Below are 15,857 nucleotides of genomic sequence, written 5' to 3'. Positions count from 1 at the left end.
AGGGGTTCTAGTCCCATTTCCCTCCTGTATGTCCTTTGGCAGCACTGAGCTAGATTGGCTTTAACTGGTGGGTCAACTCAGAGCCAAAAGCTGCTAGTGTGCAGAAAACATAAACTGTGGCTATCAGTTGGCTCTGCTGCTCAGTCAATTTTTCCCTTCCAGTAACTGTCCCTTTGACACAGAAACAAACCCAGTTTCAAGAGAAAAAATGGTTTTGAAACTATGGTATTATTGAACAGGACTAACGTTCCCCACCCTTGTTCAAAGCTCCATTTCAGATTAGAGATGGTTGGAAATTTAGATTTTTTATTTATTTTTTATTTTTTTGTAGTAGTAGGAAAATGAGTTTTTGAACTAAACAAAGATGTTCAGGGAAAGTATCTTCTATACTCAGATGTTTTGTTTTGTTTTGTTGAAATCTGCAAATCCCAATAATCTTTGGTTTGCAACGTACAATTTCCAGTTTACAGTAGTTTTTAGATGAAAATTAATTAGTTTATTGTTGGCAAACTCTGCAAACATTTCTGATTTCTGATGCAAAGTCAAAATTATCCACCTTCTTTTTTTCTGACAGGATCTAGGTGACTGACAAGACTGAGAGTTAAATCCTTAGAGTTCAAATTGTAACTTATATTTAGGTTCTTACTTTCTGCTGGAAAGAAATCTGACAGGCTCTAGATGTTTGATAATAAAAGTCTTAAAGTGTTTGAATTACAATTCATGTATCTAGTATTAAATTTTTCTCTATATTAATACCTTCACATATATAACTGAAAGCAAAATTGATCCTCCAGCACCAGGATTCTTTGGTCATCTCTGTCTCATGCTCTCATCACTGTATTATCCAGCAGCAGTTTCCATGTCCCTTTGGTGGATTTCCTGCATCTCTCTGCAGTCACTAGCAGACAGGGAGCCACTCCACAGATGAGTGCTCCCTGCTCACCTCCTTAGACAGGCTTGGCTGAGAGACAAAGGACTAAATGGGATCAGAGACTGAAAACTCCTCCCAGCTCTAGACCTGATCCTGGCTTGTGCAGGGTTCAGACACGGTCACATCCCAGGATCTCCCTGCTCTGAGGCTAAATAGTTGAAATCAGTCTCCAATGCTTTAAGCCCAGCTCTGATCTGAACATGTCTGGGGATGGAGCGGAAATCCTCCAGGGACATCTCCATGAAGCTCCTCTGGAGGTACTCCAAAAGCCTTTGCAGAAGGTTTCTGGGCAGCGCTGCTTTATTCCGTCCTCCATGGTAGGACACTTGACCACGCCATGCATGTAGCAATTAATCTGGTATCATTGCCTGACAAAGCCTAGCTGTGTATGGTCCCGGTGATTGCTGGCATCCAAGCAACATCCGTTCTTTATCTCGCTGTGTTATCCTCAGGAGAATGACATTGTTCATGGTAATCTGGTTGAAATTCAGGAATTTAAGTAAGGGGACAGAGATGGCCATTCCTACTGGGCTGTTTGCCTGTGGCTTAAAAGAAATCCTTCCCTGCAGGTAGCCAAGGTGGGGGGAAGTGGGGGGGGACGATTGGCGCTGAGCTTTTCCGTGTTTGGCTAGTAGGGATCTTCCCTGCTACCAGCCACGCGGTTCGGGGGTGGAAGGAGGGTGTTTAGCACTGATCTTCCATGATACCAGCCACAGAGTGGTTTCTGCTGCTGCACGTTAACAGGAAAGAAGCAGCACTCAATGGGCTTTGCTTGCTATTTGTGAAAGGAGGGCGCTGGATAGATGAAGGCTGCAGGAGACGAAAGACAATGGCTTACCATGGCCGCATGAAAGCCGAATTCTGCTGCCCGGACCTGCATCTGTGATCTCTAACACCAAAGCTGCAGGCACTCAATATTAAGATGCAAAATGTGACCTTGTAGTGAAAACACATGTGCTATGTAAGGTGAATACTGTTGTTCACCATGAAAGAGTATGACCATTCATACCATGACCTGTTCTCTAAAATGTATCTTTTAAAATACTTCTCTCCCTTTTTTCCCTCCCTCATGCAGCTGCAAATTTTTCAAGCCTCCCTACTACATCCCGAAGGCTATCTCAGATAAGGCGGCAGAAAAAAAAGACGTGAGAAGAAATGTTTTCAGAAATCATGGAAGTGACCCGCAATGAAAGAGATCATCTGAATGAGTGGAAGGATGTGGCAGCAAAGTACAGGAAAGATGCCAGTAATTGTGAGGAAAGGAGGGACCAAAGTGAGGACAGGAGGGACGCTCGAGATGAGAGGAGAGATGCTCGAGATGAGAGGTGGCGGCAGGAAGATCAGCGGTGGCGGGATGCAACTCTGGGGCTGCTGCGTGATCAAACTGACATGCTCTGGCGTATGGTGGAGCTTCAGGAATGGCAGCAGGATCACACAGTGCCGCTGCAGCCCCTGTATAACCACCCTCCCCGCTCACCAAGTTCCTTAGCCTCCTCACCCGCCAGACGAGTAAGAACTCGTGGGGGTAGGCTCCGTGAACCCGCCCACTCCACCCCAGTGGACATCCCAACCAAAAGGCTCTCATTATTATGAAAAATTTTTAGTGGCCTTTTCCTTCCCTCCTATCCTCCTCCCAAACCCCACCCAGGCTGCCTTGTCAGTTCTCTCCCTCCTTTTATAATTAAGTAATAAAAAATACATGATTTTTAAACAAGAGTGACTTTATTTCCTTAGAAAGCAAGCTATGATCGAAGGGATGGATGAGTGGCTTACAAGGAATGAGTCAATCAAGGGGGGGTGGGTTTCATCAAGCAGAAACAAACACAACAGTCACACCGTACCCTGGCCAGTGATGAAACTGGTTTTCAAAGCTTCTGTAATGCACACCGCTTCCTGGTGTGCTCTTCTAATCATCCTGGTGTCTGGCTGCGCGTAATCAGCGGCCAGGTGATTTGCCTCAGCCTCCCACCCCGCTATAAAGGTCTCCCCCTTACTCTCACAGAGATTGTGGAGCACACAGCAAGCAGTAATAACAATGGGGACATTGGTTTGGCTGAGGTCTGAGCGAGTCAGTAATGTGCACCAGCGTGCCTTTAAACGTCCAAATGCACATTCTACCACCATTCTGCACCTGCTCAGCCTGTACTTGAACAGCTCCTGACTACTGTCCAGGCTACCTGTGTATGTCTTCATGAGCCATGGCATCAAGGGGTAGGTTGGGTCCCCCAGGAGAACTATAATATTTCAACATCCCCAACTGTTATTTTCTGGTCTGGAAAGTAATTCTCTTGCTGCAGCCTTTTAAACAGAGTAGTGTTCCTGAAGACGCGAGCGTCATGAACCCTTCCCGACCATTCCACGTGGATGTTGGTGAAACGACCCTTGTGATCCACTAGTGCTTGCAGCACCATGGAAAAGTACCCCCTGCGGTTTATGCACTGGGTGCCCTGGTTATCTGGTGCCAAGATAGGGATATGGGTTCCATCTATTGCCCCACCACAGTTAGGGAATCCCATTGCAGCAAAGCCATCCACTATGGCCTGCACATTTCCCAGAGTCACAACCTTTCGTAGCAGCAGCTTAGTGATTGCTTTGGCTACTTGCATCACAGCAGCCCCCACAGTAGACTTGCTCACTCTAAATTGATTCCCGACTGACCGGTAGCCGTCTGGCTTTGCAAACTTCCACAGGGCTATTGCCACTCGCTTCTCAACTGTGAGGGCTGCTCTCATCTTGGTATTCTGGCACTTCAGGGCAGGGGAAAGCAAGTCACAAAGTTCCATGAAAGTGTCCTTACGCATGCGAAAGATTCGCAGCTACTGGGAATCATCCCACACCTGCAACACAATGCGGTCCCACCAGCCTGTGCTTGTTTCCGGGGCCCAAAATCGGCATTCAATGGCTAGAACCTGCCCCATTACCAGCAGGATCTCCAAAGCGCAGGGGCCCACAATTTCACAGAATTCTGTGTCCATGTCCTCATCACTCTCATCGCCGCTCTGCAGTAGCCGCCGACTCCTCACCTGGCTTTGCAGGTCCCGGTTCAGCATAGACTGCACGAGAATGTGCAAGGTGTTTAAAACGTCTATGATTGCTGTCTTGAGCTCAGCAGGGTCCATGCTTCCCATGGAATGGCATCTGCACAGTTCACCCAGGAAAAAAGGCGCGAAACGGTTGGCTGCTGCTGCTATCACAGAGGGAGGAGTGAGGCTGTACCCAGAAGCACCAGCAGCAATGTTTTTTGCCCCATCAGGCACTGGGATCTCAACCCAGCATTCCAATGGGTGGGGGAGACTGCGGGAACTATGGGATAGCTTTGGGATAGCTACCCACAGTGCAACGCTCCGGAAATTGACGCTAGCCTCGGTACATAGACGCACACCGCCGAATTAATGTGCTTAGTGTGGCCACGTGCACTCGACTTTATACAATCTGTTTTAAAAAAACGGTTTCTGTAAAATCGGAATAATCTCGTAGTGTAGACATACCCTTAGCTAGTTATAGAGGTATAAAAGAGAGAATCAAAATCACTGTCTGTGTAATGGCCTTCTCTTACTGTGACAGTCTGAGGCCTGGTTCTTCAGCTAAGCGGCAGAGGCAGCCATAAGCTGGGAAGTGTATAGTCACATCCTCACATTCCAAACTAGTCACATTGAAATAAGGTGCTATTGGGCTATTAGGAATACAATCCTGTCCTGATATTCCTATTACCTCCAGAGAAAGGGAAGAGCCTAGAAGATGTAAAAAAAACCTTAGTTTAACAGCATCCTGTCTGGCAAGAGCTCACTTATCAATAGACACAGCTGGAAAACCCTTATGTCTGTATAGATGTAGTTGTGAAATCCTCACTTCTGTATTGTTTTGTATGTTTATTTGTGTTATATCCTTGGGGGCAGCCGGTTTAGGAAGAAATCACTTGAGGCCAGACAGCAGACAGCTAACAAAACTACCATTTTATTTACAGACATGGAGCTCACCCAACCGGCCGAAGCTGGCTGGGCTATCCCCTAATAGTCTAACTCAGTTGCCATAGGAACAAAAACCATGACAACCAAATACACAACAATTTGCATGGTCTCTGTCTGGTTCTGTGATTGTTTCTGTCTGCTGTATAATTAATTTTGTTGGTTGTGAATGTGGTGGTGAAAATGAAAATGAAGGTGGTGAAATATAATTGGTTAAATAACCATGTTACAATATGTTAGGATTGGTTAGTTAAATTTCAGTAACATGATTTCAAGTATCAGAGGGGTAGCCGTGTTAATCTGAATCTGTAAACGCAGCAAAGAGTCCTGTGGCACCTTATAGACTAACAGATGTTTTGGAGCATAAGCTTTCGTGGGTGAATACCCACTTCATCACATGCATCCGACGAAGTGGGTATTCACCCATGAAAGCTCATGCTCCAAAACGTCTATAAGGTGCTACAGGACTCCTTGCTGCTTTTACAGTAAAATGATTGGTTAAGCAAAACTCAGGTTTACTATGTAGTCTGCAGTCAATCAGGAAGCGGGGGGAGGGGGGGGGGCGGAATGGGAACAGGGACTGGGGATGGGGAAATTGGGATCATGTTTTGCAAAAGGGGGAAATGGGAACAGGGGATGGGAACAGGAACAGGGACACAGACAAGGCTCTGTGGTGTCAGAGCTGGCAAGGGGGACACTAAGGAAGGAAACTGGAATCATACTTGCTGGAAGTTCACCCCAATAAACATTGAATTGTTTGAGCCTTTGGACTTCGGGTATTGTTGCTCTCTGTTCATGTGAGAAGGACCAGGGAAGTAAGATGGTGAAGGAATAAGCCCCCTAACATCTTGGTGCCGGTGACTCGGATGCATTGCATCAGATAGGTGAGTAGCAGCCTGCAAGTCCCCCTCCCCAACAGTACATGCAGCTGCTTGGAGGGGGTATAGCGAACTCTTGTGATGGTAGTTGCGGGTTCTGGCAAGCCAGGGTAAAGGATCCCTAACGTGAGTGCCACTGAAAATCAGCTTGTATGCCGCCTTCAGCACACATTCCATAGGTTGCCTATCCCTGATCTAGAGGGACTTTCAAAACACCTTTTGATTTCAATCAGATTTAGGTACCTAAATGCCTTTTAAAATCTTGCCCTTAATTATCCTAATGCTGAGCGTTGCAGCACCTAACATAGAAAATCACCATGATTCACAAAGCCTGTGTTCAGAGCCCAGGCTCCCTGTTCAGTGAATGGGGAAAGGTAAACACCTAAATGGGATCCACAGTTGCCAGCATGCAGTGAGGAGGCACTCAACCTCACCAATGGGAGATGATGACAAAATGGGTGTGTGCCAAGCCCTGCTCTCTCACACAGATAGTTGCCTACATCAAGCTGGTGGGTGGCGCCTATCGCTGTTTGTGATCCATAACTGGGAACCCTCTCCTGTCTGTCTCTCTATCTAATCACATACTCTGCTTTTGTCTGTCATATACGTAGTGTACACAACCATGCACAAAGATGATCTTCTAATACTAAAAACAGGCCAACTTCTGAGATCCTTCCTCAGTTTGCACGTGAGTAGATCTACACGGGTTGGCGTGTGGAACACCAGAGCAGTGCACTTACACCAGGGCTAGAACAAAATGACCCTAGACAAGAAACTTTACACCAGTGTTTATGTCGCTACTGAGTGTAGCCCAGAGACTTTGAGCCACAACATCATCAGTACTAAACTGGTGATGTCAATGGTTCTACTCTGCATTGGTGCTAGTCTAGCTGAGTTGGAAATTCATTTCGGTTAAAATAATAAAAGACAGCTACCTGAGGCTTTTTGTCCCCTAACATATAATTAATAATACAATAATATCCCAACAGTATACACATAATCATTTCAGAAGGAACTAAGCCATGCAGAAACCTCTTTTGCTCTCTTTTATCATTGTGGGGAGGAAACCTACAGTTCGCTCAGAAAACCCCATCAAAAAGATGACATACGGACAGTCCCAAGAGAGGACAAACACTGAAAATCCTGTATCACCAAACTTTCCACCTCCAAAACCTCCTAAAACAAAGAAAAAAACCAAACCGCCAACCAACCTGTAAAGCAAAAATAAGCTAACAATCTAACAAACACACACACAAACCAAAAACACGAAAAACAAATGCATTGATACCTCAGTCTGAGTTTTTATCCCAAAATATAAGATGAGCAGAGACCTGACTAGGGACTTTGCTATGGCTACTGATTTTATAGGCAATGGTCTCAGATAGTACAGGTCTGTCGCATCTTACGCACATTTAACATGCGCGATATCAACTTTACGCGGTCGGCAAAAACAATAAAACAAAACAAAAAAAAAGAGAAAAACAACCTTTTTAATACTATACCTGTAGTGCGAACGATTCTGCCCGCCATTGAACTCAATGGAATTTTGACTATACGCAGTTTTCGCTTTACGCGCTAACCGCGGAACGGAACCCCCAAGTAAGATGAGACAGACTTTTATGGTAATTGGTAGCAGTATATGATAGATAGATTCCAACCTTATTTACATTGGTGTAAATCTATACAAACTCCTTTTTTTCTTGAGTCATGCTTGTCTGTATTTTTACTAGTCTAAATACCTATTTCAGCATAAAGAGATAGCATAGTATTTTCTCATGGAGGCAATAATGTCATTAGCTGATTATATTTATAAAGAAACATAGAATGAAATTGCTACTGAAGGAGAAATATGGACATTTTCTTCTTAGTGAATAACCTCCAACCTATCCATTTACTCAGAGCACCTTTGATCTCTTTGTTTCTCATGCTGTAGATGATTGGATTCATCATTGGTGGCAACACAGAATAGAGAACAGCCACCATGAGATCCAGACCTGAGGCTGAGCTGGAGGTGGGTTTCAGGTAGGCAAGGGCAGCAGTACAAAACAACAAGGAGACCACAAAGAGGTGAGGGAGGCAGGTGGAGAAGGCTTTATGCCGGCCCTGCTTAGAGGGGATTCTCAGCACTGCTTTGAAGATCTGAACATATGACACAATCATGAAAACAAAGCAGCTTGAGGCTAAGCACAGACTAAAGATGAGAAACCCGACTTCAAAGCGGTATGAGTCAGAGCAGGCGAGCTTGAGTAGCTGGGGGATTTCACAGAAGAACTGATCCACAGTGTTGCCTCCACAGAAAGCTATTGCAAATGTGTTCCCGGTGTGCAGTGCAGAGTAGAGCATACCACCGATCCAGGCACTGGCTGCCATTTGGATGAAAGCTCTCCTGTTCATCACTGTCTCATAGTGCAATGGTTGGCAGATGGCAATGTATCGGTCATATGCCATGATGATCAGTATGGCAAAATCTGCAGAAGCAAAGAAGAAGAGAAAAAAGACTTGGGTGACACATCCAGAATAAGAAATTGATCTTGTGTTCATGAGGGAATTGGCCATGGATTTGGGGATGGTGACAGAGATGGAGCCGAGGTCTATGATGGACAGATTCATCAGGAAGAAGTACATGGGGGTGTGAAGGTGGCGGTCAAGGGCTATGGCTGTGATGATGAGAAGGTTCCCCAGCAGGGATATCAGGTAAAGCACTAGAAACACCACAAAGTGTAAAATCTGCAGCTCCCGAACATCAGAGAATCCCAGGAGAAGAAATTCAATCACGGTGGTTTGGTTGGACATTGTCTTCCTTAGTACATTGTGCGATGGCTGTGGATGGAATGAGAAGGGCAATGGTCAGGATTAGAGCGACAGAGGGAATGTCCCTGATTCCCCTTTCCCTAATATCTCATTATATGAATGTCAGAGGTCCACAGAACTCATCACTTACAATGACAAGGTGTTGTTACTGCTCCTCGCCTCTGACAATCAGTGAGTTTTGTTATCACAACAGTGTAAATTGTGTCACGTGCTTTAAAGTAAATGGAGCTTCATCACTTTATCCCATCTGAAGATTTTGCCCATGGTGTGGCTTGATAAAATGCAGTATGAAGGATGGATAAAAGAACACTCCAAATCCAACAATTCTTGCAAAGAAGGTCCCTCCATTGCAATCATCACCAAGCTCACAATTTGGGAATAAAACTCATAAACTCGAATGCTAACACAGCCTTATTCCCACTTTGCAGGGCAATATGACATAGACTCACCCAGAATCATAAGTGGCAGCTCCTCAGTCATGTTTCTACCCCAAGTCCTGTGCTTAGATGGCCAGTTGCCTGCTTCCAAATTGATTTATGGCACATAATGCCAGAGCTGCACTTCTGCCCGCATGTAACCATGGGCTATTAGCATCCCTCGGTCATCGTTATGTTGTATCGTTTACTCTGTGCAGTGTGGTGCACTGGCTGTCAGGACACCTGGGCTCTGTTCTTGTTTCTGCCAGTGACCTGCTCTGTGACCTTGGGCCACTCATCTCCCCTCTTTCTGCCTCTGTATCACCCCCCCCTTCCCTGCCGTGTCTACAAGGGCTGTAAGGGCTTTCGGAGAGGGGCAGTGGGGCAGATTTTTAAAGGTATTGAGACACTTAGTGGGATTCTCAAAAGAATCAGGGTTCCAACACCCCTTGAAATCAACGAGTTCTGAGCTCCTAGGTGCTTCTGAAAATCCCACTAGGCACCTAAATACCTTTGGAAATGTAGTCCCATGTCTTACTCTAAATATGTTCTGCACACCCATTTACACCATTTATACTCAGCTGACAGCAGTGTGGAACTAGGGCAGGAGGTCTGGGTTCTGCTGCCAGTGAGCTCCTGTATGTCCCCGAACGGGATCAGTATAGATAGGCTTTGTCTGCTTTGTTCAGCTCTAACCCAGGGTTTAAAGGGGCTCTTCAGTATAAAACATTGTGTGTGCTGCCAACTTTACTGTTTATTCAGCTGTTACCTCCTCACAACTATCCCTTTGTAAGAGAAATCACACAGCTGCAATAGAATAAATGGGTTTGAAATCAGGCTCTTAGCAGGTCATATTAATGTTCCCCAATTCACTTAAAGTTTAAAGCTGGTTGGAAATTTTCAGCTGTGTTCTTTCTAATGGAGAGTGGTTTTTCAGCTAAACAACAACTAATCTCAGAATCTGCCTGCTTTTCTCAAACATTCTGGGATTGTTTGGTAAAAAAAACTGAAAACTGAAAAAAACAAACTTTTTTGGTTTTGAAATTTAAAATAAAATCAGTTTTCAGCTGAAAGTTTTCATTTGCCAAAAACTCACGGGGGTAGGGGGGGAATGAATTTAGGGTTTTCAATGAAAAGTAAAAATTTTCCTGATGGGAGGAAAAATTCCAATCAGCAGTAGGCATTTGATTAAACTGATAGTGAAGGTCTTAAACCAGTTCATATTGTAATTCATATTTATCATCTTAATTTTTCCCTGTATGTTGATCCCATAACATTTAATTGAAATTGCAAACTTACTGTACTAGTCTTTGTGGATTTTTTCCCAATAGAAGACACATTCAGTCATCCAGTACTAGGATGTTTTGATCAATATCTGTCTATAGACCAGAATCTAGAAGCTAATGGCACAGGTATCTGTGAATCCTTTCACCCCTCATTCTGAGATTAAACTAGATTCAAACCTGTTGCTCTCTGCAGACGAGCTGTGCATAGCTGGCTTTGAGTCGCACTGGCATTAAAGAACTGCTGTGGGAAGGTGATTTATCCATGCAGGGTCGGCTCCAGGGTTTTGGCCGCCCCACGCAGCCAAAAAAAATAAATAGCTGTGATCGCGATCTACGGCGGCAATTTCGTGGAAGGTCCAAGCAGGAATGAGGGACTGTCCGCTGAATTGCTGCTGAATAACTGGACCTGCTGCCCCTCTCCGGAGTGGCCGCCCTAAGCACCTGCTTGCCAAGCCGGTGCCTGGAGCCGGTCCTGTATCCATGTCTATTTCCTAAGGGCTAGCAGGACTCATGCCCTGGAGCCCTGCACAGCTCAGAAGCAGAGACCCAGAGGCAAGAGCACAGAAACAAAGATGGTAAAGCCAAAAGGGCCATTTTAATTCTCTAGTCTGACCCCAGCATAACACAGGGCGTATAATATCTCCACAAGGGTACCTGATTCCAGCCCAGCTTCTATGTTATCTGTGGGCCAGGATTAAAAGATGGAGAGAGGCACCTACTGGATTTAACAATGCTCCTAAGTGAGCCAAGTGGCTAAATTCTATGAACATTCAGTGGGAGTTAGGCACCTAACCTGCTCAGACGCTATTGTAAATCCCACAAGGCACCTTTCTCCTTCTTTAGGTGCTTAAACCCTTTGTAATCCTGGTCCTGGGTCTATCTTGTTAACTTCCAAGGCCTGGAAATAGGGGTTCTAGTCCCATTTACCTCCTGTATGTCCTTTGGCAACACTGAGCTAGACTGGCTTTAACTGATGGTTCAACTCTGAGTCTAAAGTGCTAGTGTGCAGAAAACATAAACTGTGGCTATCAGATCTGCTGCTTAGTCAGTGTTTACCCTTGTTTAGAGCTCCATTTCAAATTAGAGATACTTGGAAATTTAGATTTTTGTAGTAGTAGTAGTAGTAGTAGTAGTAGGAAAATGAATTATTGAACTAAAGAAGATGTTCAGGGAAAGTATCTCCTATACTCAGATGTTTGGTTTGGTTTTGTTGAAATCTACAAATCCCAATATTCTTTGGTTTGCAATGTACAATTTCCAGTTTACAGTAGTTTTTAGATGAAAATTAATTCGTTTTTGGTTGCCAAACCCGGCAAACATTTCTGATTTCTGATACAAAATTATCCACCTTCTTTTTCTCTGACTGGCTCTAGATGTCTGACTAGACTGAGAGTTAAATCCTTAAAGAGTTCAAATTGTAACTTATATTTAGGTTCTTACAAGAAAAGAAATCTGACAGACTCTAGATGCTTGATAATAAAAGTCTTAAAGAGTTCCATTTACAATTCATATATCTATTATTACATTTGTCTCTATATTAATACCTTCACATATATAATTGAAAACAAAAATTGATCCTACAGTACCAGGATTCTTTGGTCATCTCTCTCTCATGCCCCCATCACTGTATTTTCCAGTGGAAGTTTCCATGTCCCTTTGCTGGATTTCCTGAGTCTCTCTGCAGTCCCTAGCAGACAGGGATCCACTCCACAGATGAGTGCTTCCTTCTCAACTCCTTGGACAGTCTTGGCTGAGAGACGAAGGACTAAATGGGATCAGAGACTGAAAACTCCTCCCAGCTCTAGAGCTGATCCTGGCTTGTGCAGGGTTCAGACACGGTCACAGCCCAGGATCTCCCTGCTCTGGGGCTAAATATTTCAATCCAGTCTCCAAGGCTTTAAGCTCTGATCTCATCTCTGGAGCCAACCACTCTGACAACCTGCCCGACTCTAACCCCACAGAGGGAGAACAGCACCCGCCCTGGATCTCATATGATGGCAGCATCCCTGGAAGGACCCTTGGCTAAAAACAAGGCAGGGCAGAGGCCCAAGCATGTCCCGAGGTGTTTGCAAAATAAAACTGGGATTTCTAACACAGACACATGATCTACAATAGCTAAGAGCCTAGTGGCACCAGAATCTCAGCTGGCCTGGAATAGCCTGTTCCTTCATTAACACCACATAATCACTTCTGGGTGAGCAGAGATTTTTTTTCTCCTCATGCATTGTGTCAGCAGCTCTTGGGATGCATCCGCTAGAGGAGCCCACAGCTCAGGCTGCCATGTCTGCTAGAAGTCAGTCACCAAGAGGTACCCAGAGGTGAAGACTAAAAACTAAGGGCCAGGTAGTGAGCTTGTGTCAATTGTTGCGCTTCCATTGAGTTCATGGTAGTTTGGACTATTTACGCCAACTGGGAATCTGGACCTTTGATTTCCGTTGAGCGATGTCAATTTACAACAGCTGGAGATCTAGCCCATTACACACTCATAAATCCATATTTTTTGCCTGTCAATCTGATCTGAAACTGATTCAAGAGTTCTGAACCAGTCCGCACTTTCTTAGCTCTTTGCCCCATGGGTTTAATTAAAAGTGTAACTTTTTTTGCTGATGGAGAATGGTTCAGTCCCACTAGGGATAGAACCTTGGAGGAATTCTGTGTTGCACAGTTTTCAAGTATCTGATCTTGAACTTCTGTTGGGATGAATGGCCCAGAATCTTTCTTTCTTTCTTTCTTTCTCAGCCATTACTTTAAATTTTTTTTTACTACACACAGTACTAAACTAAAAAACTCAGTGGGGACACGTCTTCTAGGAACCGCACAAAGACCCCCAGTCCATTTCTTAAGGCCACCATGAAGCTATCACAAGGCACAAACTTTGATGCTTATGCCAACATAGTCACTAGAGGCCTGGCGGGGGAATGGTCCCTGTGCACCCCTAGGCAGTGATGAATGCAAGGCTGGATGTTGAACACTGCAAAGCTGAGGGATGGATGTTTCTGTTTGGCCAAGGATGAAGAGAGGGGCCATTTGTAAAATTGGACAATAGATAAGTTTCCACTTGACAAAGCCTCAGCTGGCATTTTCAAAGCAGCCTCATTTTCAAAGCTATCCACCTACCACTGACTGTCAGATACCCAATGAATAACAGCCTTTTAATTATACTCTGCTGTCACCAGATTGTTCTGCTTGATGTAGAAGTGAGATGGTCCCAACTGAGATGGGAGCAGCCCTATATTTTAAAACCACAAACTCATGAGTATTTGGTCCTGGGGTCTGTGTTTGGCTCCTGTTAAAGAGACAGGACCATTTGTAGAACCCATTTCTGGATATGGTTGCAGTTTACAAAGCCCTTCAGTGTCAGGAAGGGCTCAAAGATAGTGTTTTTGGATCTGTCTCCAGCCTTCTGGGATGATATTGTTAAAGCCTCTTAGGGGATCTCAGACACTCAGAGCTAGATTCACAGAAGGAATTAGGCCCTGATTTTTTAAGGTATTTGAGCATCTAGTGGGACTTTCAAAACACCCCTTGATTTCAATTGGATTTAGGTACCTAAATGCTTTTGAAAATCCCACCAGGACACCTAAATGCCTTTAAAGTCTTGCCCTTTGGTATTCTAATGCTGAGCATTGAACACCTAACTTTTAGATACTTAGAAAATCACCATGATTCACAAAGCCTGTGTTCGGAGCCCAGGATCCCTGTTCACTGAATGGGGAGAGGTAAACACCTAAATGGGATCCACAATTGCCAGTATGCGGTGGGGAGGTGCCTAACCTAACCAATGGGAGATGATGACTAGATGGGTGTGTGTCAAGCCCCACCCCCTCACAGAGATAGTTACCTATGTCGAGCTGGTGGGTGTCACCTATCCCTGTTAGTGATTCATAACTGGGAACCCGCTCCTTGGGTCAGGCACCTATGGTGTTTTGTGTGACTAGGAAAAGGTCCTCCTGTTTAACTTTTAGCACATTGGCTATGATACTTATCTGGCATGGGGAACACCCCAGTACAAGTCCCCCCTCTGCCTGAGGAGAAGAGATTTAAAGGGGGATCTGCCACCCAGTGTCCTAATCACTGGGCTGTGGGATATTCCGATGTGGGGCTCCCTCAATCCATTCAAGCTGTTCCACTTTGGCTTAAATAATTAAAGAATCATTGGGTCAGAGAGGGAGAGGGAGAACATGAGAATTACCCTGTAGCCTAGTGGTCAGTGCGCTCACCTGGGAGACCCAGTGTTCAGTTCCCCTGCTCCAATAACTCTTTAATTATTTTTCCAGAGTGGAACAGCTTCAACAGGAGTGACTGTGGGAGCCTCACATCAGAATACCCCTCACACTGATGACATGGACAGTGGCACTGCATCCTTTCTCTGTGCAAGTCCTTGTCAATGTTGATCTCTCTCTCTACTCCATTCATCGGTGTGGTGCTGAAAGTCACTGACGAGTCAGATCCCAGAATCCTAATTATTGAAAGAAGCCCAAAGGGGAGAGTAATTCCAATGCACCAATTGCAGGGCTTTATTTAACTGGGAAAGGAGAGAAATGGAGACAGTGTCAGAGTCTGGTACCACTTTGGTGTTAGCCTTAAGCCCCATCCATACCCCTAACCTGTATCCAACAGGGATTTAAGCATGAGTTTACCTTTAAACCTTCAATGGGGCCATTCATATGATTAAAGTTAAGAACAGGCTGAAGTGGCTGTGGAATCAGGACCATTGTACAGAATATACAAAGGAAGTGAGTTTTAAATTCATAATCATGAGTGTTTGGAGCAGATCTTCAGCTGGTGTAAATTCTCAGAGATCTATTGACTTCAATAGAGCAATGACAATTTAAATCAGCTGAGGATAGGCCTAAGGATCCTGACTGCGAAACTTCCATTTGCTCAGAGAAGCAAGCCAGAGCATGTTAAAAATGTATCCAGTCAAAACAGCTCAAAGTTCAAACACTAAGTGCGTTAGGATGAGCTATTTGTAAATGAGCGATGGAGTAAGAGATAGTCATAAAAATCTTTGCTAAATAATGTTTAATAAGGAGTTCTTATAAGAAAATCATGATCTGGACATAGACAATCATTAACAGGAAAAGAAGCACAATAATTTGCACAATAATTTCCATAGATTATTCATTATCTAGCTAGCTAGCTAATAGAATTCACAATCAAATAGAAATCTATCATTATGACTAAATGAGGTTGTGTGTTAGGACAAGGAATGGTCCTGTCTGTCTCTCTAACTAATCTAATGCTTTTGTCTGTCATATATGTAGTGTACACAACCATGCACAAAGATGATATTCTAATACTAATAACAGGCCAACTTCTGAGATCCTTTCTCAACTTGGATGGGAGTAGATCTACCCAAGATGGTGTATGGAACACCAGATCAGTGCATGTGATGGCACTTTTACGCTTATATCAGGGCTAGACCAAAATGACCCCAGACAAGAAACTTACACCAGTGTTCATGTCACTACTGAGTGCTGCCCAGTGACTTTGGGCCAGAACCTCATTAGTATTAAACTGGTGATGACAATGGGTCTACTCTGCATTGGTGCTAGTCTAGCTGAGTT

The 15,857-nt window shown here is 44.4% G+C and overlaps 2 protein-coding genes across 2 annotated transcripts in view; both read right to left on the bottom strand.

Moving 5' to 3' along the window:
- The window catches only part of LOC123345337, a 716,016-nt gene that overhangs the window by 616,329 nt on the left and 83,830 nt on the right, over window positions 1–15,857 (bottom strand). The window lies entirely within an intron of this gene.
- Window positions 7,608–8,573, bottom strand: LOC123345344 (olfactory receptor 14A16-like). Its single transcript, XM_044982135.1, has one exon. The coding sequence runs from the start codon at window positions 8,565–8,567 to the stop codon at window positions 7,608–7,610; it is 960 nt and encodes a 319-aa protein (XP_044838070.1). The 5' UTR covers window positions 8,568–8,573.

The sequence above is a fragment of the Mauremys mutica genome, chromosome 12 (assembly GCF_020497125.1).
Source record: "Mauremys mutica isolate MM-2020 ecotype Southern chromosome 12, ASM2049712v1, whole genome shotgun sequence".
Taxonomy (NCBI): Eukaryota; Metazoa; Chordata; order Testudines; family Geoemydidae; genus Mauremys; species Mauremys mutica.
Note: the sequence above shows the minus strand (reverse complement) of the source record. Positions and strands in the feature narration are given on the sequence as shown.